This window comes from Phocoena phocoena, chromosome 1 (genome assembly GCF_963924675.1).
Source record: "Phocoena phocoena chromosome 1, mPhoPho1.1, whole genome shotgun sequence".
NCBI lineage: Eukaryota > Metazoa > Chordata > Mammalia > Artiodactyla > Phocoenidae > Phocoena > Phocoena phocoena.
This window is the reverse complement of record NC_089219.1, coordinates 36,774,357-36,801,148: the sequence shown is the minus strand read 5'-3', so window position 1 is coordinate 36,801,148 and position 26,792 is coordinate 36,774,357. Positions and strand designations below refer to the sequence as shown.

General features: G+C 54.6%; 4 protein-coding genes across 6 annotated transcripts; 2 read left to right on the top strand and 2 right to left on the bottom strand.

The window, feature by feature from the left end:
* Window positions 1-982: 982 nt before the first annotated feature.
* BTBD19 (BTB domain containing 19) lies at window positions 983-6,118 on the bottom strand. Of its 3 annotated transcripts, none has more exons than XM_065889156.1 (8): window positions 5,729-6,118; window positions 4,255-4,468; window positions 4,109-4,162; window positions 2,861-2,920; window positions 2,693-2,761; window positions 2,484-2,615; window positions 2,231-2,356; window positions 983-2,102 (listed from the first exon to the last, which is right to left on the bottom strand). In XM_065889156.1, the coding sequence occupies exons 1-8, from the start codon at window positions 5,812-5,814 to the stop codon at window positions 1,968-1,970; spliced, it is 876 nt and encodes a 291-aa protein (XP_065745228.1). In that variant the 5' UTR covers window positions 5,815-6,118; the 3' UTR covers window positions 983-1,967. The 3 variants fall into 3 exon arrangements, with proteins under 3 accessions (XP_065745228.1, XP_065745222.1, XP_065745236.1); XM_065889150.1 differs by lacking the exon at window positions 4,109-4,162 and adding an exon at window positions 3,985-4,089 and having other exon boundaries at window positions 1,968-2,102; window positions 2,861-2,927; window positions 4,250-4,468; window positions 5,729-5,814; XM_065889164.1 differs by lacking the exons at window positions 2,861-2,920; window positions 4,109-4,162 and having other exon boundaries at window positions 1,968-2,102; window positions 5,729-5,814.
* Window positions 6,119-7,914: 1,796 nt separating this feature from the next.
* DYNLT4 (dynein light chain Tctex-type 4) lies at window positions 7,915-8,646 on the top strand. The gene is given in 4 exon segments (XM_065881598.1): window positions 7,915-7,934; window positions 7,977-8,164; window positions 8,167-8,504; window positions 8,506-8,646. Coding segments are annotated over 4 exon segments (687 nt in total).
* An 11-nt stretch (window positions 8,647-8,657) lies between these two features.
* Window positions 8,658-13,588, bottom strand: PLK3 (polo like kinase 3). Its single transcript, XM_065874303.1, has 15 exons — window positions 13,289-13,588; window positions 13,021-13,128; window positions 12,810-12,926; window positions 12,541-12,670; window positions 12,372-12,459; window positions 11,483-11,578; window positions 11,197-11,395; window positions 10,959-11,085; window positions 10,674-10,765; window positions 10,339-10,432; window positions 10,119-10,202; window positions 9,863-10,025; window positions 9,576-9,705; window positions 9,284-9,397; window positions 8,658-9,176 (listed from the first exon to the last, which is right to left on the bottom strand). Exons 1-15 carry the CDS (start codon window positions 13,496-13,498, stop codon window positions 8,985-8,987), a joined length of 1,944 nt encoding a protein of 647 aa, XP_065730375.1. The 5' UTR covers window positions 13,499-13,588; the 3' UTR covers window positions 8,658-8,984.
* A 9,214-nt stretch (window positions 13,589-22,802) lies between these two features.
* Window positions 22,803-26,160, top strand: BEST4 (bestrophin 4). Its single transcript, XM_065880602.1, has 9 exons — window positions 22,803-22,954; window positions 23,047-23,141; window positions 23,734-23,967; window positions 24,122-24,276; window positions 24,682-24,759; window positions 25,053-25,238; window positions 25,339-25,419; window positions 25,531-25,685; window positions 25,859-26,160. Exons 1-9 carry the CDS (start codon window positions 22,803-22,805, stop codon window positions 26,124-26,126), a joined length of 1,404 nt encoding a protein of 467 aa, XP_065736674.1. The 3' UTR covers window positions 26,127-26,160.
* Window positions 26,161-26,792: the final 632 nt, after the last annotated feature.

Sequence of the window (26,792 nt, the reverse complement as noted above, 5' to 3'; positions counted from 1 at the left end):
TTTTTTTTCTTTTTTTGGCTGCGTTGGGTCTTTGTTGCTGCACACGGGCTTTCCCTAGCTGCGGTGAGCGGGGGCTACTCTTAGCTGCGGTGCGGGGGCTTCCCATTGTGTTGGCTTCTCTTGTTGCAGAGCACGGGCTCTAGGTGCGCGGACTTCAGTAGTTGTGGCACGCGGGCTCAGTAGTTGTGGCTCATGGGCTCTAGAGCGCAGGCTCAGTAGTTGTGGCGCATGGGCTTAGTTGCTCCGCGGCATGTGGGATCTTCCCGGACCAGGGCTCGAACCCATGTCCCCTGCATTGGCAGGTGGATACTTAACCACTGCTGCTACCACGGAAGCCCCACACCAATAGTATCTTAATGGAATAAAATAACATTTAAATAAGAAAGCAAAGTCATCACTGAACATTTACAGAGCACTGATTATGTGACAGGGACTGGGGAAGTAGAAATGAATAAGGCAACACTCCAGGCCCCAGAGATCTTTCTCCAGGGAGATTCAGATCCTCAAGAAGACAAAAATGTGTAACAAATGAATGGGGAGTCTTCAATAACCAAGAAAGTAAATCCAGAGCTGGAGGACCGTTGCCTTCAGGACCAGTGAATTTATGCAAAGGCAGTAGTTGAGAGAAGAGTTGCTAATGTTTGGAACCACTAGTAATTTTGAGTTCCCTAAAAGTGAAACCGATTATATTTTGTCCTGAGGGCAGTGGGAATGTTGAGGAACTTAATAAGGAGAGTAGGGCTGACAATCTTACACAAGTCTGGCAGCAGTGTGGGAAATGGTTGGGGGGGGGGGTCGCCGCTGGAGTGAAGGCAGGAGGATTAATAAGAGCCTGTGGCAGTGATTCCTGCCACAGATACGACTGGCTGAACTGGGCTGAGAGAACTGAACCAACTGGAAAGATCTTGTAGGAGAGGAAAAATAATTTTCTCTCTACTCTCTGTGCTCCTGGCTGAGACCTTTGTAATAAGACATCTTAACAAGAGAAAACAAAAAAACCCAGAAGTTTATTAGCATGTATATCTCATGTATACATGGGAGATACCCAGGGGAAAATGAGTAGCTCCCTGAAGTGGCCTAAAATACCTGCTTAAATACCTCCTTCAGCTAACAATAGAAAGAAAACTGTGGGGAGGCCAGTTATAGGAAGGCCATCAGGAAAAAGCACCAAAAGCAAGGATAAGGTTTATTAAGCAGATTTCACTGACTTCGCTGGAAGATTCTCCTGTGAGTTAGTCATCCTGGTACAGAGAGGGAGACACCCTTACAAATGGAGATTTCCATTCTAAAAATTTCCCTTACAAAAGGGTAACTTCTCTGTTTTCAAAACTTCTCCCTTTTCTCAAAATAATCAGCTTAAAATAACCTTATGCCAAAAAGGCATATTTTGGGATGGCATATTCTGCTACCTTTCAGCCTCTTAAAAGGTAGAAGCCTCGGGAGGCAGATGTGAGGAAGAGGAATAAAGCAAGGATGAGCGGTAGACTTCTGGCTTGGGCACCCACGGAGATGAGAAACACGATGGGGGCAAAACTGGAGAAAGATGAGGGGCGAGCTCAATTTTGGATTGAGTCTGAGGTCTCTGTGGGACATTTAGAGAGAGATCGTCAGGAGGCAGGTTTGGAGTTAAAGAAGGGGCTGAGCTGAAACGATATGTGGGAATTAAAAGAGTAAACAGGGTGGGCGAGAGTGCCCAAGAGCCGGCTGTAACGCCACAGCACAGCGCGAAGGAACCCACTTCCCGGCTTCGCGAGGACCTTGAAGCCAAGGCTCAGCCCACTGACACGCCGCTCAGGCCCGCCCTCCCCCGGAACTTCACCCACAGCCCCTGAGCTTGTCAGACTGCCGCCCCTCCTGCGCCCCGCTAGCCGGGCATTCTGGGAGCGGAAACCCGCTCCGAGCGCGGAGCATGTTGGGAGCTGTAGTTTAGGAGAGGCCCAGAATTCCTCGCAAGTCGCGGCATTTGGTCACTTAAAGGGCAGGTCCAGAAAGCGATGATGCTCCCGGGGCAGGGTACCCCTCCGGCGGCGGCACGGGGCGCCCCGGGCCACATCCCCTCTCCGCAGAGCATGGCATTTCCACGCCTCTACGATCTGTTCCACCTGCAGGGGAGGCGAGTCATGGCGGAGTCACGCAATACCTACCTCAGCCCGCAGATCCTGGGCTGCGCCCCCCCGCCCTTCCCCCCACGCCGCGGAGTGAATCTGAGCCGTGTTCCCCGCGTCCGTACCGGGATGAGCGGCTCCCGCCGGTTCTGCTCTTCCAGGGCGCTCAGCTCTGCCGGAGCCAGCAAGGCCAGTCTCAGCTCCCGCACCACCGGGGCCGCCACCTCGGCCGCAGGCCGCTCCAGCACCGCCTGCCGACGACGCCAGCGTTGAGCCCAGGCGGGCGGGGGCACCTGCCCAGCCGCCCGCTCTCCGGGTTCCTGCGGCCCGAGCCTCCTTCAGCGCCCCCACCCCGCGCTCCCCTCAGCTCCCCCTCACCGCGCCTACGCGCGCCCAGCTCCGGGCTGCCAGGACCAGCTCGGCCTCATCCACGCAGAGCTTGTCGCTGCGCAGCAGGAGCAGCAACGCGGGTGCCGACAGCTCCAGGAAACCACGGGTCCGGAGGGTCTCCTGTGGGTCCGCGATTGGGTCAGTGGGGAGCAGGATGAGGCGTGTGGGGTTGGGAGTACGAAGGTCGGGAGCTGTACCTGGCTGTGGGCCTCTATGAAAGCTACACAGCGCTCCTGCAGCGGTCCCAGGCCAAAGGATACGGCAATCTGAGAGCAGAATGAGGGAGGTCGGGTTGAGACTGGAGGGGCCATGTAGCCCGGCCCTCCACAGGGGGACCACCTGCAAGCCTGTCCAGCAACACCCACCTGCAGGGCCTCACAAACCAGCTCCACATCTAGCACCTTCATCACAAACTGCAGGCACAGCTGGGAACAGAAACGAATGTGGGTTGTGCCCAAATGTCCCTCTTCCAAGACCCCAGCCCCAGTCCAGAAGCAGTGAGCAGGCTTGGAGCAGTGAGCCACCCAGGCTTATAGCAGTCCCAGGCCCATACAGACCTCCCAGGCCAAGGGAGGCAGGGAATCACCAGGGCCCGAGACTTGGCAAACCTGGAGGAACTAGAAACTAGCAAAGCCAAGCCCAGCGACCTACCTTTTAGTAACATTCCTCACTAATCAAGCTAGGTAAGAGCCATGTGAAAATTCCACTCTCCCTTTCTCTCAGGACACTTATCTTTCTCCATGTGTCCCCCTCTGGACTCTTCTCTTTTAACCAGAAACTTGAATTTCATCCACAACATCTCCCTCTCACCCCCCACATCCAGAAAAGCACCGGGTCATGACAATTCCACTTCTCTCAAAGCCATGCACCTCTCTCGGGCAACCACCCCCACCCCCACCCCCCCTTACTGGACTGGTAAGCCCTAATCCCTTCTCCCCTTAGCTTCCAAATCCTCACTCCTTTATCTGAAACCTCATGAATTTCCACTGCCCTCTGGGTAAAAGAAGTCCAAATTCTTGAAAGTTCTGCAGGAACCAGCCCTTGGCATGCTCTCCAATCTCATATCTCCCTCTCCTCTCACACATTGAGTCCAGCCACACTAAATGTCTCACCAGCATCTTTTGTACCTCTGTCTCTGTAACTAGAATGCCATCTCTCCTCTCCCCCTCTGAACAAACTCCTACCTGTTCTACCCGATCCAACACAAATGTTTCCTCCTCCAGGAAGTCTTCCCCTCCTCTCTCCCTGGTGGCGAGACTAGAGACTCTCCGTACAGTCTCAGCACCATTTGCCCTTATCTGTCACACTTCTTATGGCACTGGGTTAAGAGTTTTCTTGTGTCTGTCTCTCTTTGAAGAACAGGGATCAAGGCTAACTTATCCTGGTATCTACAGCACCATCCATAAACACTCCACATGCCCCCACAGCACACACAGGGCACGCGCATATCCGTTTGCACACAGGCACACATAAGTGCCTATCTACACAGAGATACCCATACTTATGTCTGTACCGGTGCACGTTGCTCTCCAGGCTAGCCGGTGTGTGAGGCAGGATAGGAACTGAGCCCATAAGAGGCAGGGGAAACGAGATGAGGCGCCACATAAACCCACCTCTCGCAGTTCCTCCAGCCCATACTCCACAGCCGCCGTCAGCACCTCCAGCACCTGCAGAGTGGGTGATTGGGGGAGTGGAAAGGAGTCTCCCCCGTCCCTCAGCCACCCCTCCTCCCACCCAGACCCCTGCCCGGTGGGCTCACGGAGTGGCGGTGCAGCTTGGCACTGTTGGTGTACAGAAACTCCAGCACTGCCAGGAAGGCCTCAGCTGGCACGGTGCTCAGCACCACAGGGCTAGGCACCCCGGGGCCCGGCTCTGAGCCCAGAAGTCGCTGGAAGAAGTTGCATCTACATGCCAACAAGCACCGGTGGGCAAACACCTCCTGCCGTTCTTGACCGACGACAAAGCGAACATCACTGTGGGAGAGAGGGGCAGAGAACTAGGAAGAGGAGACCAGAGTCTCTGTGCAACTCTAGGCTTTGCCTTTGCCCAACTCCGTTTCCTTATCTGTCCTGTAAAAGAGACAGTCCCTCCAGCCGAAGGTCTGGGTCACACAGGCGTGGTTCTAATTCCAGCTCCACCTTGTGGTGCCTGGGCAAGAGACTTCCTACTCATTAACTCAGCTTTCTCATCCCTGAAAAGGGATGCGAATCCCAAACCCTAGGAGGTGGCTATGTTTGATCAATTGATCACTGAGGGGGCACCAGGGCTGATACAAGGTTGATCCCAATACCCCTCTCCTCCCCGCCCCCAGCCTGTGTCTTGGGGGAAGGGAAACTCTTTTTGGCTTCTCCTCCACAGACTGCAAACTCAGCTTTTTCAGCCTCCTCCAGACAGGAGAGGGTAGGGTTGGGGGTGCAGAGTGCACCGGCTGCAAATAGACACGTCAGTGAGGCACCATCATGAGGCCGGACCACATTTTCCATCTTCACAATCACTACCGGCCCCAGCCTCTGGGCCTCTGAACAGCATAGCGGGTAGGAAGCAAGAGATGAAGCTTGAGCTTCCTGGAGCCTCCCAGTCTCAGGTCCAAGGCCTGGGGGTTCCCACTGCTCAGACCAGACTGCGATGCCCAAAGAAGTAGGGTTATAGGAGTCACCGACCCGTAGGGAGGGGCCCAGCTCCGAGGCAGGGGGAATAGAAAGCTGCATTCTAGTTCTCCTGACCAGCGTGACCCCCGTACTCTATCCCTTGGTTTCAGACAGCACAGCGTCCTGGGCAGGCAGTGTGCCCCAGGCAGCACCCTTGAACTACTTCCTGTCTGCAACTCTGGCTCAGTCTCTTGAGCTTTGTTCCTCTTGTGAGTCCGCAGTTCCCAGAGCAGGGTTATCTGCTCCTCTGCCTCCCTAGGGAGGCACTCAAGTTACATTCCATTTCTCAGGGTCCTGGGGGCAGAGGGCTCTTCTCTGCCAGGAGCCTAAGATCCAAAACAGGAAGGCCTTTCCCTGAGGTCACATAGCTGCTCTGAGCTCCGGTCCCCAGTGCCCCCACCTCTGGCTCTCGTAGACACTAAGCGACCAGTAGTTATCCTCTACATTTGACTTCCCCAGACTGAGTTCACCAGGGAGGAGGGTCAAGTCCTAATTCCCCACTTCCTCTGTACCCAGCGCTTCCTCAGAGTCAAGGGGCCCAGCAGAGCCAGCTAGGGAAAACCCACAAACAGGGCCCCCCCTCACCTGTATAGGGGGTTGTTGACGAGGCTTCGGAGTGCTGTGGAAAAGGGCGCAGCCTCCCCGTGCACAATCAGTCCTGGGGTCTCCATGGGTGGGGTAGGGCAGGGGAGTGAGCAGGAGGAACAGCCTAGGAGGCCTGTTGTCTGCTGGTCCGTGGGAGGCGGTAGGTGGAAGGAGCAGGAGGCCTGGTTGAGCCCTAAAGCTTGTGAGGAGCTAGAAAGGCCCGAGAGGGAGGGGCAAGAGCTTGGGAGGCCTGTTTGCTGAGAAGCTAAAGTTTAGGAATGAGGCAGGAGGCCCAGGTTCCTGAAGGCATCAGAGGCCAGTGGAGGAGGCCAGAGGCTTGGCTTGGGGATGGGGACTCAGGGAGGGGACCAAGAGAGGCCAAGGTAGAGCAGACTGGACTCGGGAGGAGAGGCTGGCTGTGGATGAGGCCCCAGCTGGGAGCATGCCCAGGCAGCGCTGGGGTGGGAAGCCTGTGGGTTTCCACGGAAACTAGAGCCCAGCCAGAGACGAGGCCCCGCCCAGCTCCCACAGGCCCAGAGAAAACTTCAGCCCTAGAGGGGCCCTAAGCAGAGTCGGAGGGTCTTGGCACCCTGGCCCCTGCCTGTCCTGGGTTCAGAGTTCAAACTCCCTGCCCCCTCCCACCCTCCCCCCAACAGGCACACAGGGTCAAGATCGGGCTAGCCAGGCCTGGGGAACCCCCCTCAGCGGGGAAAGTCCTTGTCCCTATGGACCGTTTTCAGGGCCCAGACCTGGCTTGTTTGGGAGGTGGCAGTCCTGTTGCTCCCAGAGAGGGGTCAGGTGAGGAGGTGTCACCTCTGAAAGAGGAGTCATGGTCTCTGGCATCCCTGAAATGCAACCGAACGGGGGGGGGGGGGGTCGGCAATCTGAGCAGTAGGGCACACAAGAGGTGTGGATAGGTCAGCATTGAGGTCAGCAGGGTGCACTTAGGAGTGGAGTCATCACTGTTGCATCAGGTCTGTATTCGGATGGGTCTCCCTTCCCCCTCCCCCAGCCCTGAATTGAGGAAGTCATCCGAGCCACACCCTAGCTCTGCACAGGGAACGGAAAACTTTTGCCCTAGTTGAGGCTGACGGGGAGATGACAGGGCCGGGGGCGGGAGTGGGGGAGCTCCTTCCCGTAGGCCCAGGTCCGGATTTCTGAGGGGCCTCCCCCACAGCCTCAGGGTTTCCCCATATCCCAGGCCCTCTGAGACTTGCTGACAAGTGGAGAGCCAGTCTTCACAAGGGGTGAAATGGACAGTGGGTCAAGAGCTCTGGGGTGGGGGGACACCAATCTGACCAGAGCCCCTCTCTACATCTGCCCCTTCAGTCAGACTTGTATGCCCTTGGGCTCTAAGCCCCCGCTGATCCCTCTCCCCTGATGACTCAGTCACCTGGCAGGTGCTCATAGTAGGCACACTCCCAGGTTAAGCCAGAGCCGGGACAGGAAAGAGGGAACCGGGAAGAGGGGAGTGCTTGCCCAGTAACCCATGGCAACTCCACAACAAAGGCAAGGGGCCCTTAACCTCCCACCTGCCAGCCAGGCCAGCCAGACAAGGGCTGTTAGGAGAGAGCTCGGAGGCCAAAGGCTACAGGTGACTCAGGTGTCTGAGGAGTTTCGGGAGAAGAGGGCAGCCATCCCAGAAGTGATTCTGGAGGTAGGCCCGGAAGCCAAAAGCGGAGAGTGGAAGGACCATCCTGAGTCACCTGGCCCCAGCCGCAGCCAGTTGTAGGGATCCTTGTGCCACCGTAAGAGCAGGTAGGGGTGGAGGGTGTCTGGATTCAAGACTCACAGGGCTAGAAGGATCTGTGGGGGATGAAGGAGTTGGGTCTGTCTGTCCCTCCCTCTGGTCAGGGGGTGGAGGCGCCACTGTCTAGGTTGAGGCAGAGGGCAGATACATCTCCCCCTTCTGCTGGTGAAGTCAGGTGGAAGGGAGAAAAGGAGGTGTACTTCGAGCTCATTTAACTAATCTCCATAGTGCCCAAGGCAAGTGGAGCTCAGGGGGCAGGGATAGCAAGATGATAGTCTGAGCAGCATCGCTCCCCTTATTGTGTCCCTAACAGCCCTTAACCCTCTAAGCACCTAGGAATCCACGCAGCCCCGGACTATTTGATTCACCTGTCCCAAAAAAAACAGGTAAGAAGGGATTAGGGGTTAAAAACGCTTATCATTAAGTAAGAGACGGGATGGTGTACAGAGACGGCCAGTGAGGGCCATCCCGTCCAAGCGTGGGTCTTCCAGCCGGCAGGTCCACGGCTGGCAGGCCTGTGCCCTCCGGTTACGAGGAGGAGGAGGCTGCCAAAGACCATGGGCTGAAACAATCACCAGCGCAGCCTCCAGGCCGTCTGCCCAGCATCGATGAGACCCGACCAGACGGCACGGCCCCGGCCTCCCGCCGTGGCTCCGTGCTAGGTCCGGCCTCGTCCTTTTCGCGCCGCACTCGCTGGCCGGGCCAGGCGCAGGTCTTCGGGGTCGGCGCCCATCCCTGGGCCCCTTGCCCCCTCTAGGCTCGCGGGTCAGCTCCTCTGGCTTACCCCTGGCGGCCGCCCGCAGGGCAGCGCCCTCGTACCACACGGAGTCGGCACCACGGGAGCGCTGTGAGGCCGCGTGTGCACAGCAGGCCCTGGAAGCGGCGTTGGAGGCAGGATTGCGTGAAGCGTGCTACTCCCACGCCGAGGCCGGGCGGCTGGCGCCGGAGCTGTGTGAGCTGGTGCACATGCGCCTGCGCCTGCGCGAGCTCAGCCCGCCGCACTACAAGCTGGTGTGCAGCATGGTTGCTGGGGCCGCGCGCCGTACAGGGCATGTGCGTGGTCAACCGCACGCTCTGGGACTGGGCCCGCGACAGGCTGGCCACGGCCGCAGTCACCAACGCCTCCTTCTTCGCCGTGGCCACGGTCCACAGGCTCTACTGCGAGTGAGGACTCCCCCGAGTTTTGCAAAAACGGTTTATTATACCAGGAGGAGGCCCTCCCTGGGGCTCACATCCCAATAAATAAATGTCTGTCAATAAATAAAAGTGGTCCATAAATAACGCCCCCTAGCGAGGGGCTAAGGCTCAGGCTTTTCTTGGAGAAGGGGTAGGAGGCTGCCTCCAACCCCAGTAAAGCTGGTCCCTGATTCCCTGGGGGATTCGGCCCAGAGCCCCCAGTGAGGCACCAAAGGAACAGGGAGGGCCACAAAGGCAAGGGCCAGAGCCTTACAGGCATAGGCGTCAGGCCTGAGGGCTTGGGTGGTGGCCGGCCCCGCAGGTTGGGGCCTAGACTGGGCAGCGGTCCCGGAGCAGGCGCAGAGCATAGCAGAGCCGCTGCCTCAGGTCTGGGGAGCAGCCCAGCTGCTGAAGGTGGGAAGCAAGGTAAGTACAAGCACTGCGATTGCGGGCCACAAAAGTCACAAGGAGGGGCTCCCAGCCACTGAGGATCAGCTTGGTGTGGTCTCCGTAGAAGTTCACCTGTGTGCAGGAGGGTGGCACTGATCAGGGCCTAAGGCCCAGACCGTTTCCTCCCCAGCACCGTGGACCTCCCAGACCTTACCCCCAACTCCAAGAGGAGCTCTTACCTGGATGGTGCCATCACTAAAGAGCATGAGTAGGGCCTGATCAGTCTTGACCCACTGTAGCAGGAGTGGGGGGACAGGCACCTCCACCTCTTCCACACTGGGCAGATCTCCACCCTGGGAGCAGGGGCAGGTCACTTGTCTGACATGAGTCAGTCCTCTCTCCATTCATGTCTCCCTTAGAGGTTTAGCTTCTAGCTGCAGCACCCATCCCCTCGCCCACCCGCCCCCAAAGGGGAACAGAAAGGGATCAGGATGTGTTCGTCCTCAACGTGCCCCACCCCAGTCCACAAACCTTCATGAGGCGCTGCTCCATGTAGGAGGCAAAATACCTCAGGACACTCAGCTGAGGCTGCAGGGCCCGAGGCACAGCACCCACAGAGAAGGAGAAGTGCTTGGTGCTGGTGGGGTCGTAGTGCACAGTCCTGGAGGGGAAGAGATGGAGACAGATATCAGATGGAGCCCTGTACCCACGCCCCTCCCCTGAGAGACTGCAGGTCCGGGAGCCCAGGAACACACACCAAGGTACAGCCCTGCTGAGTACAGTGGGCTGGATACAAGACACCCCATGACACCACTTACTTTCTGTTGGCTGACAGGGCCATGTGTGTGCCATCGTTGAAGAGCACAGCCACACGGCAGCTGGACAGTTGATACCCAAAGCCAAACTTGTTGGAATAGTCAACCCACTTGCTGACCCACACCAGAGGCTCTGGCTGGGCCAGGGGAGCGGGGTTCTGTTCAGCTGTCATGGAAGAGGAAGGAATGAGGACCTGTTCCTGGCCTCCCAGTCAAAGAACTCCCACCACCATTCACATACACCAGACCCCAGCCTCACCTGGGGACATGAAGGCCAGGCAGTTTCTCAGAGCACAGAGGGCTGACTCCACCACTGTGGCCACAGTCAGACCTTCTTCAAACCCTGAAGGGAACAGGGCACTGAGAATTAGGCAATAGTCCCCAAGGTCCTAGACAGTGACTCTCCACCCACTCCTTCCCTTTGGGCCTGGTCTCAGGCCTAGCAACCTCTAGCACCCTTCACCCTCCTGGTGGCTCACCATCTCCACTGCTCGCCAGTGTCCCACGGGGTGAACTGTCCTCAAGTGCTGTCTCTACCAGGCTGATGGGGGCTGGACCTGAAGCTGCCGGAGCCTGGAGGGTTGGGTGGAGAAAGGGAGTGAGATAGGCCCCGAAATCCAAATCCTTGAAAGTCCATGGCCTGGCCCTGCCCTGGCACCCGGGGCACCCCAGGTCAGCCCTTCCTGGCCAATGAGACACAGCCAATTAGGCCACCACGAGGCTAGATGTTTCATCAGCCTCTTTTATCCCAGGCTTCCCGCAGCTGCTAGGGTGGGGGTGAGTCAGGGGAACACTGTCCACGTGAGCACCTCACCTCGGGCCTGGCACCCTGATGGCCAATGGACATCCGAGTGAGGCTGTTCACCAAACAGGAGACTTCGTCCTGCTCCTCAGGATGGTTCTTATCTGGGTGGGGCGAGACAGAATCCTCAGAACCCTGTCCAGCCCTACTGCTTCCCGCTGGGATGATACTGTTAGGCATACCCACGTGCCTGTGTAACACATGCTCTCCCCAGGGACTCAGACTCACACCCTCACATGTACTTGACAAGCCCCCTGCCGCTCTGTACCCTCAAAACCACTGACATCCCAGACTCACTCTTACTCTTCTTCCTCCCAAATAGGCTCTTGGTAACTTTGACAAACAGAATCCTAGCTGGGTTAAGGGGTGTCAGGTCTGGGACTGTCACACAGCTGCTGACAGGGAGCCGGTAGGGGGTGTAGCCCTGAAGAGAGAAGGCGTGTGAGCAGAGAAGAGCAGTGCAGGGGTCCTGTCACCTGCTCCCATTCAATCCCCTGGGAATCCGCAGACTGGACATGTCTGGGGGGCCACAAACCTTGGTAAAGAAGTTGTGGCGCAGGATCTGGTCAATTGAGGGGCGGTCTTGGGGTGAGGCTCGAAGGATGGTGGCCAGGAGCTGCCGGGCAGGCAGTGAGAGGCTGGCAGGCAGCGTGTAGTGAACCTGTTTGATGCAGCGGTATGTCTCCTTCAGGTCAACTGTCTCAAAGGGGGGGCTCCCACATAGCAGTGTGTACCTGTGGGGCAGAGAAAGGGGGTCAGGAGTAAAGTGGAACATATGCCTCCCTGGGTACCCCCTGTGTGCACATGACCCTGGGACTCACATGACACAGCCCAGGGACCACACATCTGCCTCAGGGCCGTGGCCCTGTCTCTGCAGCACTTCTGGGGCCACATAGTTGGGGGTGCCACAGATGGTCCTGAAAGGGGGTAGGGAAGAGCAGAGGACAAGGTTCAGAAGCAGCCTGGCTGGCCCCTCATCCCTGCCCCCACTGTGAGTTCAGACAAAGCAGCTGCCTGTCACCAAAGGCCAGAGAACTCCTGCTTGTTCTGAGACAATGGATGCTGGGGATGGCAGCTGAGTCCCTGCCCACCCGCCTGGCCCAGCTGCTCAGCTGCTCTGCAGGACAGGGGGAGGCCCTGACCCCCAACCCAGCCCCCTCCTCCAGGGTCAACAGAGGGTCCATCACTGATCCCTTCCTCCTTCCCCCACTCCCGTCTGTCAGACACCCGTACAGGATGTCACCTCCTATGGTCTGTGCCACACACACCAACACCAGCTGTCACGTCCCCCATAAACACTCAACTACCACACATGCTATCTGTTTTACACCCAGTCTTCGTTGCCACAGTAGGTTATCGTGACACACGGGGTGTCATGTCCCACCATCCCTACACTCTCAGTCCATCTCACACATTATGTCACCATCCACATTCACACAGGATCAGTCATACACCTCCAAGAATCCTTACACCCATCTGTCTCGGGGACTAAACACACAGAGGACCCACAGCCTCTCCATCATTCCCATTCACCCAGGCTGCCACTGCCACCATCTCACACACACACACACACACAGCCCATCATCCTTTCCCATCTATTACACAGACACATCAGGCAGTCATTGTGCCTACCACATACATATTTAGTGTCTGTCACGCACGTCATCTGTGTCACACAGACTGTGGCCACCCCCCTCCTCAAACACTCACTTGTTCCTATGCTCCGGGGGCTCCAACCTGGTTGCCAGCCCAAAATCCCCCAACTTCAGTTCCATGTTCTCAGTGATGAAAAAATTTCCTGGACCGGGGTAGAGAAATGTGTCAGACGCCTTTTTCTCTGCCTCCCCAACCCCCCATCCTGTTGGCCCAGGAGTCTCACCCAGCTTGAGGTCTCGGTGCAAGATGCCTCGCTGGTGCAAGTACTTGAGTCCGGAAAGGATCTGCCGAAGGTAGTAGCGCACCTCTGGCTCCAACAGGGTGTGCCGGGCCTTCCAGATGTGGGCCAGGGACTGCAGAGAGCCACTGCCTCAGCCCCTCGTCTGCCCTCCCGGATCCGCCCTCCACTCGTGCTTGCTGAGGAAAAGCAGGGCTCCAACTTTGGGTCTTAAGGTCCCCATTCCCTCCACCACCTCCATCACCATCCCTCACCTTTCGGCTGCAGAGCTCCAGGAAAATGTATATGTTGTCAGCATCCTCAAAGTGGTGCGAGAAACGCACAATGTGGCGGTGCTGCAGGCCGCGGTGCAGCTCAATCTCGTTTAGGATCTGCAATGGGGACGCGGGGTTGTCATTCGCAAACGGCTCCCACGCCACTGTCCCCACCCCACCCGTCATTTGCTGGGACTGGGTCCCGGCTCACCTTCTCGCGCTGATGCGGCTTGGTGATGCGGCTCTGCGAGATGACTTTGACCGCGTAGGCATTGCCGGTCTCTGTGTCAGTGGCCTCGTAGCAGCGGGCGAAGCCCCCCTATAAGGAGGGGGCATCAGGCAGGGCGCTCCAGGGGAGCGCCAGGGCAGGCCAGCAGAGGTTCCCGCGCCGAGGCCAAACGCCCCTGCCACGCCCCGCGCGGGCAAAGAGGCCAGCAGGGTCCCCCTCTACCCTCGCTGACACCACCCCCCCAGCTCACCTTGCCCAAAAGGCGGCCTTTGAAGTAGGTGCGGCCGCTGCGCGGGTCAGTGATGAGGCGCCCAGCGTCCGGCGCCAGCGGCCCGGCCAGCACCTCCGGCTCAGGTCCCGGCATGGGACTCCCAGGAGGTCCGGGCCCGGCGGGGGGCGCTGGCAGGGCGGCAGCACGCGGGAAGGGGCGCGGGGACAGGAAGCCGGTCGCGGGCTCCATGAGGGCGGTGCGGCGCTGCGCGGGCCCGGCTAATTCTGGCTTCCGCCAGGCCGCGGCAGCGCGTGGCGCTGGCTGGATTTGCTACGCGGCGCTCGCGCCCGAGAGAGCCCAGCGTTTTTATCAATGAACGCCTGCCCCCTCCCTGGCGTCTCGTCATTAAGAGCCCGCCCCCTTCCTGGAGGCGAGTCACCAAAAGCCACGCCCTTCCTCGGGCCTTACGTCATCAAGAAGCTCCTCCTCCCACCCATGCACCCGGAGGCCCAGCTTCCTGCTCCAGCCTTGAAGACGCAGCCATACCGCTAGTCACCATGCTGCTGGCCATCAGGATGTAGGAGCCAGCTGCGTCCCCGGTCCCCTACCTACCTGGTGATTGAGAGTCCCTCTAATGGGGGTCCTCTTTTCCCTCATCCTTGGGGGCTTATGCTGAGGTCCGAGGGGGCCTGGACATGTGGGGAATCCCCCTGGCAACTAGATGGACTAGCGTTCCAGCCTGGAGGACAGAGGCAGGGGCGGCGCTCGCTTTTGCCTGAGCTCGTCAGCAACACTCCCCCTTAAGTGCGCGGGAATTTGCGCGCACTGGCACTGGCCACGCCCTTGGACAAAGCCCCCAGGCTCAGGCCAGTGCTGCCCCCCCTTAGGGCCTGAGAGGAATTGCACGCTCCCAGCTGGGCTTACCTGGCGTGGGGAGGAGCGTGGAGGCCTGGGCTGCTATGTTGAGTTTTGGGTTCAAAGAGCCTGGCATTCAAGGCTTTTGACATGAGCCAGGCCACATCTTTCGCTACCCACATCCACACCTTTGAAGGGCAGATCTCAGGTTCTGGAGGGGTGCCTATTCCTTTTCCCTGAAAACAACCACTGCCCTGGGTCAGCAGCCAGAGGCCAGAAAGTGAGGAATGGGAATTGTATTTTCTCAAATCTAGCAATAGACAATTGGGCAGGTGGTCCCCGGGCCATCTGAACCCCTAAATCTGGTCTATGCCTACCGTTCCCAGGGCCAGAGACAGAGAGATGGGGACTTTTTTAAAAAATTTACTTTATTTGAAGTATAGTTGATTTACCATTTTGTTAATTTCTACTGTACAGCAAAGTGATTCAGTTATACATCTATATTCTTTTTCATATTTTTCCATTATTGTTTATCACAGGATATTGAATATAGTTCCCTGTGCTCTACAGTAGGACCTTATTGTTTATCCATTCTATATATAATAGTTTGCATCTGCTAATCCCGAACTCCCAATCCATCCCTCCCCCACGCCCTCTCCCCCTTGGCCACCACAAGTCTGTTTTCTATGTCTGTGAGTCTGTTTCTGTTTCGTAGATAAGTTTATTTGTGTCACATTTTAGATTCCACATATAAGTGATCTCATATGGTATTTGTCTTAATCTTTTTGACTTGCTTCACTTGGATTGATAATCTCTAGGTTCATCCATGTTGCTGCAAATGGCATTATTTCATTCTTTTTTATGTCTGAGTAGTATTGCACTCTATATACATACCACGTCTTCTTCTTCCATTCATCTGTCAATGGACATTTAGGTTGTTTCTATGTCTTGGCTATTGTAAATAGTGCTGCAATGAACACTGGGGTGCATGGGTCTTTTCTTTTTTTAAAAAAATAATTAATTAATTAAATTAATTTTTGGCTGCGTTGGGTCTTCGTTGCTGCACATGGGCTTTCTCTAGTTGCAGCAATCAGGGGCTACTCTTCGTTGCGGTGTGTGGGCTTCTCATCGCGGTGGCTTCTCTTGTTGTAGAGCACGGGCTCTAGGTGCGTGGCCTTAGTTGCAGCGCGTGGGCTCAGTAGTTGTGGCGCACAGGCTTAGTTGCTCCGTGGTATGTGGGATCTTCCCGGACTAGGGCTCGAACCTGTGTCCCTTGCATTGGCAGGTGGATTCTTAACCACTGCCCCACCAGGGAAGTCCCGCATGTGTCTTTTCGAATTATAGTTTTCTCTGGATATATGCCCAGGAGTCGGATTGCAGGATCATATAGCAACTCTATTTTAATTTTTCGAGGAAACTCCATACCATTTTCCATAGAGGCTGCACCAATTTACATTCCCACCAACAGTGTAGGAGGGTTCCCTTTTCTCCACAGCCTCTTAAGTGATGAAAAGTGTTATTTGTAGACTTTCAAATGATGGCCATTCTGACTGGTGTGGGGTGGTAGAAAGGTGGGATCTTAACCCCTCTGAATCCCAGGATCACAGGCTTCTTCCTGGGCTTGTCCTTTCACCTCTCTGTGCTCACTCTGTACCATCCAATCAATTATTAACCTGTTCAGTCCTCAAAGATCTGAGAGCACCTAGTAAGTGCCAAGCACTGTGTGTATAAGATTGGTCAAGGTTGCAGCCCTCATTTAGTTTACATTCTGCTTGATGGAAACAGATAATAGGCAAGTATATAAACAAGGTAGCTGCAGGCTGTGAAAAGTGCTGTGAAGGAACTAAACATAGGAGCAACCAAAGAGCTTACTTTAGAGACAGTAGTCAGGAAATTCAACAAATATTTATTGAGTACCCAATTCCTGTCAGTTTTATCTTCCAAATATCTCTGAAATCTATGCACTTCGCTCCATCTTCCCCAAGCACCCTAATCTGGGTCACAGTCTCTCAGGTTGGGATAATTGCTACAGCACCTTGCTGGTCTCCCTGCCTTTAGTCTCATCTCCATTTCAACCTCTCGCCATATGGATATCCCACCCAGTCCCTCATCAGGCCCACAAGAGCCTGCTTCTCTCACCTTGCCCTCCATGACCCCTGAATGGAGAACCAAACCAGCCAGAGAGGTGGAGAAATATTAGTAGTTCAGAGGAGTAAGGGGAAGAGGGGAATGGGGGTGGGCAGGAAGGCCTTAAGTGCCATACTCTAGAGTTTGGTCTTTATTCTACAGGTCAGCAATTTTCTAGGCGGGTAGATGGTAGAGGTGAAGCCAGAAAGAGCAAATCCACAGGGGAAATGGGACTGAGGCATGTATAGTTTGATAAGGCATATTTGATATTGCAATTTTTAAAATTTATTTATTTATTTATTTTTGGCTGTGTTGGGTCTTTGTTGCTGGGCTTTCTCTAGTTGCAGCAAGCGGGGGCTACTCTTTGTTGCGGTGCGCGGGCTTCTCATTGCGGTGGCTTCTCTTGTTGCGGAGCATGGGCTCTAAGTGCGTGGGCTTCAGTAGCTGTGGCACGCAGCCTCAGTAGTTGTGGCTCGCAGGCTCTAGAGCACAGGTTCAGTAGTTGTGGCGCACGGGCTTAGTTGCTCTGCAGCATGTGGGATCTTCCCAGACCAGGGCTCGAACCCGTGTCCCCTGCATTGGCAGGCGGATTGTTAACCACTGCGCCACCAGGGAAGTCCTGATATTTCAATTTCATATTTGGAAAATAAAGCAAAATGTCTTTGTATGAGTTTTCTAGGGTTGTCATAACAAAATACTACAGACTAGGTGGCTTAAACAACAGATATTTATTTTCTCACACTTCTGGAGGCTGGAAGGTCAAGATCAAGGTATTGACAAGGTTGATTTCCTCTGAGGCCTCTTTCTCGGTTTGTAGATGGTGTCAGTCTCCCTCTGACTTCACATGATCTTTTTTATTTTGGAGCCCCACGGAGCCCCCCCCCCACCCTGTGCCTCGCGGCATGTGGCATCTTAGTTCCCAGACCAGGGATCGAACCCACACCTGCTGCCGTGGAAGCGCAGAGTCTTGTCTTAACCACTGGACCACCAGGGAGGTCCCACATGATCTTTTTCTATGTGTCCTAATTGCTTCATCTCTTAAAGACATCAGTCAGAGCAGATTAGGGTCTACCTCAGGACTTCATTTTAACTTGACCTTTTTAAAGTTCGTATCTCCAAACATAGTCACAATCTAAGGTACTGGGGGTTAGGAGAAGTCAAAGCTCCATCCATCTTAGGTTTTCATACAGGACTCTTTTTTTTTTTTCAGTTTTGTATTTTTTATTAGTAGAATTTATTTTTTAGAACAGTTTTAGATTTTTCAGAAAAATTGAGCAGACAGTACAGAGAGTTGTCGTATACTTCCCCCTGCCCCTGCCCCGCACACACAGAATTTCCCCTATTATTATCATCTCACATTAGTTGGTACATTTCTTACAAGTAACTCTTCAGTGGTTTCCCATTGCTCTGAGAATGAAATCTAGAATCCTTGCAACCGTCTATAAAATTCCCCATAATCAGGCCCTGCCTAACTCTCTAAACAATCTCTTCTTGTCTACTTTGCTCCAGCCAGGCCTTCTCTTTCTTCCTCACACATAATACCTGTTCTTACCTCTGGGCCATTGCACATTTATTCCCTCTGTCTGGAATACTTTCCCCCTAGTCTTTACTTATTACTCATTCATTCTCATCTTTTCTGGCTTAACTCACATGTCACCACCTCAGAGAGGTCTCCCCAACCACACTACCTAAAGTTGGATTCCCTCAACAAATTAACCCATACAGGACTCTTCAACAAAGAGATTAACAAGAACAATACAAAAAACAAAAAGCAAGTTTATTAACACGTAGAGCTTATGTATACATGGGAGATATCCAGGGAAAAATGGATAACTCTCCCATGTGGCTTAGAATTTAGGCTTAAATACCATCTGAGTAGGCTTTCCTGCTGGCGCAGTGGTTAAGAATCTGCCTGCCGATGCAGGGGACATGGGTTCAAGCCCTGGTCGGGGAAGATGCCACATGCTGTGGAGTAACTAAGCCCGCGAGCCACAACTACTGAGCCTACGTGCCACAGCTACTGAAGCCCATGCGCCTAGAGCCTGTGCTCCGCAACAAGAGAAGCCACTGCAATGAGAAGCCCGTGCACCACAACAAAGGGTAGCCCCCACTCGCCGCAACTAGAGAAAGCCTGAGCGCAGCAACGAACACCCAACACAGCCAAAAATAAAATAAATTTTTTTTTTAAAGTACCATCTGAGTAGAGAAAGGGGGAGGGGAATGTAGGCCTCTTAGGGGAGAGTAAATAATTTCTAGGAAAGATGAATGGGCCCTTAGAAGAATGAATGGGAGGTATGATAGTTTATGACAAAAGTGGCCTGGATATGATATAGAATTCTAATTTCCTCTCCCGTGATATGAGATGAAACTCCCAGGAAGGGGATTTATGACCATTGAGTTCCTTTTGGAGGCTCTGTCTTTAGGCAGTTAAGGGGAGTTCAGAGAAAACCTCTCCCTGCATTTGCTGTTTTTCAAGTGCCTATGGCTCAAAATAATCAATATGCCAGAGTGGCATATTTTGGGGTGGCATATTCTGTAACCATCACTGGCTCCTCCCCTTGGGAGGTTAACAAGGCTCCTGAGTCCTCCTCCGGGAGCCACAGCATCAGGAGGACATCCTCCTGATGCTGTAACTGGAGGGGCTGGCAGCCTGTTCTGCCTCCTCCCTCAGTGTAACATATGCTGCCATTAAGGGATCTTATGCACCTGTCACATACCAGGCATGGGGCTAAGCATTTATCTTCTGGACTGCTCACAGTAACCTTATGATGTGGATGTGATTATTATCCCCATTTCACAGATGAGGAAACCGAACCTCATGGGGCTAAGCCTCTTGCCCAAGGTCATATGCAGCTACCAAGGGGCAGAGCCAAGATCTGAACCCAAGATGTCTGACTCCACTATTCATCATTGCCTGACTTTTTCTTTTTGTTTGGCTGCGTGGTATGTGGGATCTTAGTTCCCCAACCAGGGATCGAACCCGTGCCCCCTGCAGTGGAAGCACGGAGTCCTGGACTGCCAGGAAATTCCCCTGCTTGAGTTTTCTCAGAGCCATAGTTCTCTGACCTTGCATCTGTCCTCCTATACTACTCCATGTCTCCCTGTCCCTCTTACTAGTGCCCTTTCTCCTCCCCCCAAGACTCTCACAACCCCTGCCCAAGCTGAGTTTTTTCTGACCTCTCTGGGTCTCCATCCCCCAGAGGATGCTCTCAGGCCCACTGCTAGTCGAGCACGTATCCCACACTCCTTGCCCCTTGGCAGCTCAGAGTCAGAATCTCTTGACAGTATCAGGTCACAGAGGTCAAGGGAGTCTTTCAAGAATGAAAGATACCAAGTAAGGTTAGGACTCAGGAGGGGCCTACTGGATTCAGCAATAAGGAGATCTCAGGTGTCCTTGGTGGTGGCAGAGGTGGAAGTAAAAGAGCTGGACCAAAAAGAAGAGAGATGCTAATAGCTACAGTAGCATTTCATGCTTACCAAGCGCTTTATAAATATTAATTCATTTAATAGTCACAACGACTCTGTGAGATAGATACTATCATTCGGTTTCCCCAAGGGGAAATTAAGGACAGAGAGGTTAAACAGTTTGCTCAAGGTCAAGGTCACAAAGGTAGTTCACAGTGAAGTCCGGATTTAAAAATCTGGGCGGTCTGGCTCCAGACTCCATGCTGTAAACTGCCAAGTCATATATACAGCTCTTGGTTGTGAGGAGGGGAGTGGGCATTGGTGGTTAGGACTGGAAGAGAAGGAGAGGCAAGAGCCAGAGGAGGATAAAGAAGGGTGGGGAAAATGATTTATAGGTGGAGTGGTTCCCTCTCCTGGACCATAAACCAAAGGGACCTGACAGCAGCTGGGAAGGGAGATAAAGTGACTGAGGAAGGAGGGGCTGGGTGGGGCCTGGGGACTGCTCCCTCCTGGGGCGAGCCTTCAGGTTCTGTACCTTTACCCACAGCTCTGTGGGAATTCACAGCCCAGTGATCCAGAGAGTTGGTAACAGGCAGATGTGAGGGGGCCTCACATGGGGATGGGGGCTGAGGTCTGAAATGCAGCCAGCTGGTCTGCCCTCAGGGAGCACTGTCAGAGAGAAGCTACCAGGACTTCAGGGCCTGAGCTCCCACAGTCCCAGGGCCTGGCTTCCCAGGTACCAGAGACTCTTTAAGTGGTAAGCAGCCCAGAATGCTCTAGAAAAGTCACAGATCAGAGCTTGGGAAGGGGCTGCATGGCCAAGATAGCTGAGGCCCCAGAGCTGGTATCTTGCCCTTCCCAGGTCAGGTCCTGGGTCTTCCAGACCTCCAGGACACACACATGGAGTCCTGTTCTTTCCACATATGGACATCTCACCTGGGCCCTGGAAGGAGAACATAACTTGTCAAACCATGAGTTGGCTTCCAGACCTTGCTCATCCAGGGAGTTTCTTATAAAAATTGGGGAGGGGGACCCCTCAGGTTAAAATATACATGCACCCCAATGTTCATTGCAGCCCTATTTACAATAGCCAAGACATGGAAGCACTGTCCATCGACAGAAGAATGGATAAAGAAGATGTATTACATACATAAATGGAATATTACTCAGCCATAAAAAAGAACGAAATAATGCCATTTGCAGCAACGTGGATAGACCTAGAGACTGTCATACTGAGTGAGGTCAGACACAGAAAGACAAATATCATATGATATCACTTATACGTGGAATCTAAAACAAGGGTACAAATGAACTTAGTTACAAAACAGAAGTAGAGTCACAGATGTAGAAAACCAAGGGGATGGGGGCAGTAAAATTGGGAGATTGGGATTGACATAGACACACTACTATATATAAAATAGATAATTAATAAGAGCCTACTGTATAACACAGGGAACTCCTCAATTCTCTGTAATGGTCTATATGGGAAAAGAATCTAAAAATGAGTGGATATATGTATAACTGATTCACTTTGCTGTACAGCAAAAAATAACACAATATTGTAAATCAACTATACTCCAATAAAAATTTTAAAAATAGAATAAAAAGAAAGAAAGAGAAAAGAAAAGAAAAGCCTGCCTGGGTTCAAGTCCTCCCCAGCTTTACTGAGATGAATCAGATGCAATCCTGTCCTCAAGGGTTTCATGGGCTGGAGGGGAGATCTCTCTGTAGATGGATTATAGGCCAGTATGATTAACTGATGCAAGGATGGACCTCAAAGAAGCAGTGAAAAGGAGTGAGGCCAGAGGCTGGTGATGGCAGGTGGAAGTGGGGGGCATCTCAGAGGCCTTATACCCAGATTAAAAGCCAGGACCTGGCACTGTTTGGCTCAGGGACAGGCAGGACAGGCATCAGAGGAAAGGTCTCTGTTTCTCAGTGTCTGCAGGATTGCCTGGTTCTGGGATGCAAACAGTGGATGGACCAGTAGGTGGAAACCAAAGGGAAAAGACTTGGCTTTTCATGGTAACAGCCGCCCAGGATAAATGCCTGCATGCTCCAGGCTCCAGGCATTGTTTCTCTGAATATTACCAACTTCCCTGTGAGGAAGGAGTTATTGATACTGTTTTGCAAAGGAGGAAACTGAGGTTCAGAGAAATTAGGTCTCTTGGACAAGGTTACAGAGAGCTAGAATTCAAACTCAGGTTTGTCTCTCAAGCTTGTGCTCCTAACCACCTCTCCATGCTTCCTCTCTTCAGAAAACACTTGCATTGAGAACCAGCTCACAGTGTGGGGGAAGGAGCTTCCCAGGACAGGTCAGAGGTGTGATGTAGTGGTGTTTGGCACAGTGCCTGTCACTTAGTCAGTGCTCTGCGATCAGCAGCTGTTATAACACTTAATCATGCATCTGTCTTCTCACCTGGAGCTGGGACAGTAATTCCTGTCACCCTAGCTTCAAGGACATGGTGTGAACTGTGGGGTCAATGATGATGGCATTTATGACACTCAAAGGCCAGCCCAGCCCTGCAGGCATAGGGAGACACATCCAGTTCCCAGCACCAGGGAAAGCTGGGTGACAGCCTCAATCCATCAATGATAACCTCAGTCCAGCCAAACTTTATGGGCCCAGGAGGTACTTAAGTGCTGTGGGGTGAAGGCTAGCCCAGTTCCCCTTCCTCAGCACAGGCTGCTGTCCAGAGCAGGTAAGTAGATGTGGGGTGCGGGTGAGAGTGCCCTGGGCATTGAGAGACCAGCTATCAGCTTCGAGAGCAAGACTCCAATGTGCATGGGTCTGGGCTAGAGCTGGATCTCCTGTCCTCAACAGTTCAGGACCCGGTTACTCCTAGCCCTGCAAGTGGAAGAGGAGCTTGGGGAAGCTTCATGCATGAGAGGGTGTAGACCTCAGCTCCCCTTTGCCCTACCTCATCCTGGTTTGACCCACACACCACTGAGTTCTAGGGGGTGGGTGTGTGCTCTGTCTGCTCTGCAGCTTCCTCCCCCTTGTCTACTGACACAGGGTGAAGGCTGGGTGGCGGGTGACCAGAGTTGAAGGAAGGTTGCCTGGGGATCTAAGGTGGGTGATGAGAAGGCAAGCTAAGGAGGTTTGCTGGGGCAGAAGGACAGCTCTGGGAGCAGCTCTTGTAACCTTCTGCCCCAGGCCCGCAGCACCATGACAGTTTCATACACCCTCAAAGTAGCGGAGGCCCGCTTCGGAGGCTTCTCTGGCCTGCTTCTCCGTTGGAGGGGAAGCATCTACAAGCTCCTCTACAAGGAGTTCCTCCTATTCATCGTCCTGTATGCTCTGCTCAGCATCACCTACCGGTGCGAGGGTGAGGGCAGGGTCTCAGGGCTGGCCTGCAGGTGACTAGGCTGCCTACCTCCCTCTAACCCAGGCCTCACCTGACATTCCCCAGGCTGTTGCTGACCCAGGAACAGAGGTATGTGTATGCTCAGGTGGCTCGATACTGCAACCGCTCTGCAGACCTCATCCCCTTGTCCTTTGTACTAGGTAAGTTCAAAGAACCAGGGGTTCTCCCTTGTAGCCTCCTAACCATCTTTCCTTACCTTTGGGTTGGGTTGCTAGCTCTGAGGGTCAGAATTACCCCAGCGGAACCGCTTGGAGGGCAACCAGAGCAGGCTCAGCAGGCATGGGAGCTGCGTGCGGGGTCCAGGATTTCCAGAGGACTAGGCCCTGCCTATCACGTGCTGGACCCTCACTCCAAACAAGGCCCAAGCCACCTGCTGGCTTCACAACCCTCTGGGTACTGGAGGAGAACTGGAGAGAGGTGACACCTCCCTCCCGACCCCCATGTGAAGCAGGGCTCAGAGTTAACCATTGCCTGGACTTGAACCATCACTTCTCTTCTGCTTGAGGAGGTTTGCACTCTTCTTCCTCCCTGCCTGGGTTGGTACATCAGGGAGGGACCAAGAGGAAGAGGCTGTCCCCCTGACAGAGAGGCAGGGTGCTGGAGCCAATGTGTCCTTCCCCCTGCCTTGGTTCCACCTGGCCTGGACCACGCGCTCTGGGTGGGGGCAGGACACGCTGACTCCTGAGACCTCCATCTTGCCTTCCCGTCCCCCCTACCCATGATGGTGACCAGGTTTCTACGTGACCTTGGTGGTGAACCGCTGGTGGGCCCAGTACACAAGCATCCCACTGCCGGACCAGCTGATGTGCGTCATCTCGGCCAGCGTGCACGGCGTGGACCAGCGCGGCCGCCTGCTGCGCCGCACCCTTATCCGCTACGCCAACCTGGCGTCGGTACTGGTGCTGCGCTCGGTCAGCACCCGCGTGCTCAAGCGCTTCCCCACCATGGAGCACGTGGTGGACGCAGGTGCCGCGCTGGGGGAGCCCTGGAGCGGGCGGGACCGGACCTGCCTCCCGGGAGGGGAGGTTTGACCACTAGGGGGAGCTCCAGGGCCCCAAGGCGGTGAGTCCCCGGGGACAAGGATGAGTGAGTCTTCATCCCTCTCACTTCATCCCTGCAGGTTTCATGTCCCAGGAAGAGAGGAAAAAGTTTGAGAGCCTGAAATCTGACTTCAATAAGTACTGGGTCCCCTGCGTCTGGTTCACCAACCTGGCGGCCCAGGCCCGGAGGGATGGGCGAATCCGTGATGATATTGCTCTCTGCCTGCTCCTGGAAGTGAGTCAGCCTAGGACCAGGCCCATCTGCCCTCCTCCCCCTAGTTTTGCGAACTGGAATAATAATTTTAGTGCTTAACACTTACATGGTGCCAATTATGTACAGCACACTTTTGCAAGTGTGAGGAAGTGAGGAAACTGAGGCACAGAGTGAAAAGAAACTTGCTCAAGTCACACAGCTAGTTAGTGGAGCTGGGAACCATGCTCAGACCTGGCTCCAGGCTCTGTCCTTGCAGTTACTTTGCTAAACTGCTTTCCATCACAGTCACCGCAGCCTGACAACACCTCTGAAAGCAGAATGAGCCTCTAGACCTGGCCCAGGCCTAACATGTGCTGGGCTCCCCTGTCCCCTCCCCATTCTTCCTTCCTCGCCTCCACTGACTTCCTCTTCCTGCTGTTCCACCAGGAGCTGAACAAGTACCGGGCCAAGTGCAGCATGCTGTTCCACTATGACTGGATCAGCATCCCCCTCGTCTACACCCAAGTAACTGCCTCTCACCTCCCCAGTCCCAGTGCCTACTGTACGTCCTGTGCTGTGTGTGACACTGAGAATGAGAGATGGCACCTGCCCTGGGGCAGTTTGGTCCAGTGAGACACTCAACAGCCACAGGCTCATCTTCAAAGCCTCCCTGGACACCCCACTAAGATGATCCCCTCCTATCTGGTGCTGCCACACCTTGCTACATGTTTTATTATACTTATTAGATCTGCCACTGGCCCTCGGGGCAGGGGTGGCATTTCTCCCTGCCCCACTTAGCCTGGCTTCCCTTTCTCCAGGTGGTGACCATAGCAGTATACTCCTTCTTTGCCCTCTCCCTGGTTGGCCGCCAGTTCGTGGAGTCAGAGGCAGGGGCTGCGAAACCTCAGAAGCCTCTGGAGCCAGGGCCAGCCCTGGGGGACCTGGACATGTACGTGCCTCTCACCACTCTGCTGCAGTTCTTCTTCTATGCTGGCTGGCTCAAGGTGGGCACTTCGGGTGGTCAAGACATGGGCCCACGGCCCACCCCAACTCTGGGGTTAGAAAATAGGGCTCTAAGCCCAGGAAACACTCCATCACCTGCAGGTGGCAGAACAGATCATCAATCCCTTTGGTGAGGATGATGACGACTTTGAAACCAACAAGCTTATAGACCGCAACTTGCAGGTGATTAGGGGTCTGGTGGCAGCTCACTGGCAGTCAGGATCTCCCTCCCTGCCAGCTCTCAGCCCAGGTATGCAGGAGAGGGGGATCCTTGTGACCCGCTGCCCGCCCCAGGTGTCCCTGCTCTCCGTGGATGACATGTACCAGAACCTGCCTGCTGTGGAGAAGGACTCATATTGGGATGAGGACTCAGCGCAGCCGCCCTACACTGTGGCCACTGTGGCCGAGTCACTGCGGCCTTCCTTCCTGGGTTCCACCTTCAACCTGCGGTGAGTGGCCCACGCAGGCCGAGGCAGGACCTGAGTCAGCACATGGGCCCCAGTTCCCCACCCACCCTCTGGGGTGCCCAGGACTCGGTCCCTCCTGCCCCAGGCCCCACTCTGGGGAGCCGGTCCCCCAGCTGCCAGAGGCTCACTCACACCGCCCTCCCGCCCACCTGCAGCATTAGCGACGACCCTGAGCAGAGCCTGCAGGTGGAAGCGTCCCCTGGGCCAGCCCGGCCGGTGACTGCCGCGCAGACCCCGCTGCTCGGCCGCTTCCTGGGCGTAGGAGCGCCCTCGCCAGCCATCAGCCTCCGGAACTTTGGCCGCATCCGAGGAGCCCCTCGGACCCCTCACCTGCTGCGCTTCCGGGCCGAGGAGGGCGGCGACCTCGAGGCCGCGGACCGCATCGAGGAGGAGGGGTCAGGGGACGAGGCTCAGGAGCCCTAAGCAGAGGCAGCGGGGCCGAGCCATCTGGCTGCCTCCCCTAGGCCCTCCGGAGCTATTAGAGCAGCACTTCCATGCACCCTAAGCCGGAGCACTTAGGGACGACCCTTGAGAAGGCAGAAGAGCCTGAACCAGAGTTAGGAATGCATCCACTTTGGCTTGGGGGAGGTGAAGCTAGGATACAAGAGGTGAGGTACAGAGGACTAGAGCCAAGGGGCACGATTAATTTCCTCCGCAATGTGGGGCTAGGCCGGTTCTTGAGGGAGCATCAGTATCACTGAAGGGCTGGTTAAAGTTTTGGGTATGACTCCCAGCGTTTGATTCATTAAATCTGGGATGGGGTCAAGAATTTGCATTTCTAATAAGTTCCCAGGGAATGCTGCTGCTGCTGCCCCAGGGATCACAATTTGAGTCATACATAAAGAGATGTTTAGGATATTCCTTACTGTGATAACCTCACTCTGATGAGGGGTCAAAGTGTGTGCTGGGGTACTTTTGCTTCATCTGTCATATTCAATTTTTTGTTTACAATGAAAATATATTATTGTGCAATTAAAATTGCTTAAAACTGAACTGGAATGCTCTGCCAATGGACTAAAGATGAGGGTTTGAGAGTCTGCCCTGAAGCTGATTCAACTGATACGTGAGGGCAGTCATACACCACCCAGC

Excerpts from the sequence above, each read along its gene's own strand:
- BEST4 (XM_065880602.1), top strand. The coding sequence starts at position 22,803 with ATGACAGTTTCATACACCCTCAAAGTAGCGGAGGCCCGCTTCGGAGGC. Across the intron at positions 24,760-25,052 it reads TCCCCCTCGTCTACACCCAA|GTGGTGACCATAGCAGTATA; the intron begins GTAACTGCCTCT and ends CCCTTTCTCCAG. Across the intron at positions 25,686-25,858 it reads GGTTCCACCTTCAACCTGCG|CATTAGCGACGACCCTGAGC; the intron begins GTGAGTGGCCCA and ends GCCCACCTGCAG.
- PLK3 (XM_065874303.1), bottom strand. The coding sequence starts at position 13,498 with ATGGAGCCCGCGACCGGCTTCCTGTCCCCGCGCCCCTTCCCGCGTGCT. Across the intron at positions 11,086-11,196 it reads GCCACAACTTCTTTACCAAG|GGCTACACCCCCTACCGGCT; the intron begins GTTTGTGGCCCC and ends TTCTCTCTTCAG. Across the intron at positions 10,766-10,958 it reads TGGGAGGAAGAAGAGTAAGA|ATAAGAACCATCCTGAGGAG; the intron begins GTGAGTCTGGGA and ends CGCCCCACCCAG.
- BTBD19 (XM_065889150.1), bottom strand. The coding sequence starts at position 5,814 with ATGGAGACCCCAGGACTGATTGTGCACGGGGAGGCTGCGCCCTTTTCC. Across the intron at positions 4,469-5,728 it reads GTCAACAACCCCCTATACAG|TGATGTTCGCTTTGTCGTCG; the intron begins GTGAGGGGGGGC and ends TCTCTCCCACAG. Across the intron at positions 2,762-2,860 it reads TGGTTTGTGAGGCCCTGCAG|ATTGCCGTATCCTTTGGCCT; the intron begins GTGGGTGTTGCT and ends TTCTGCTCTCAG.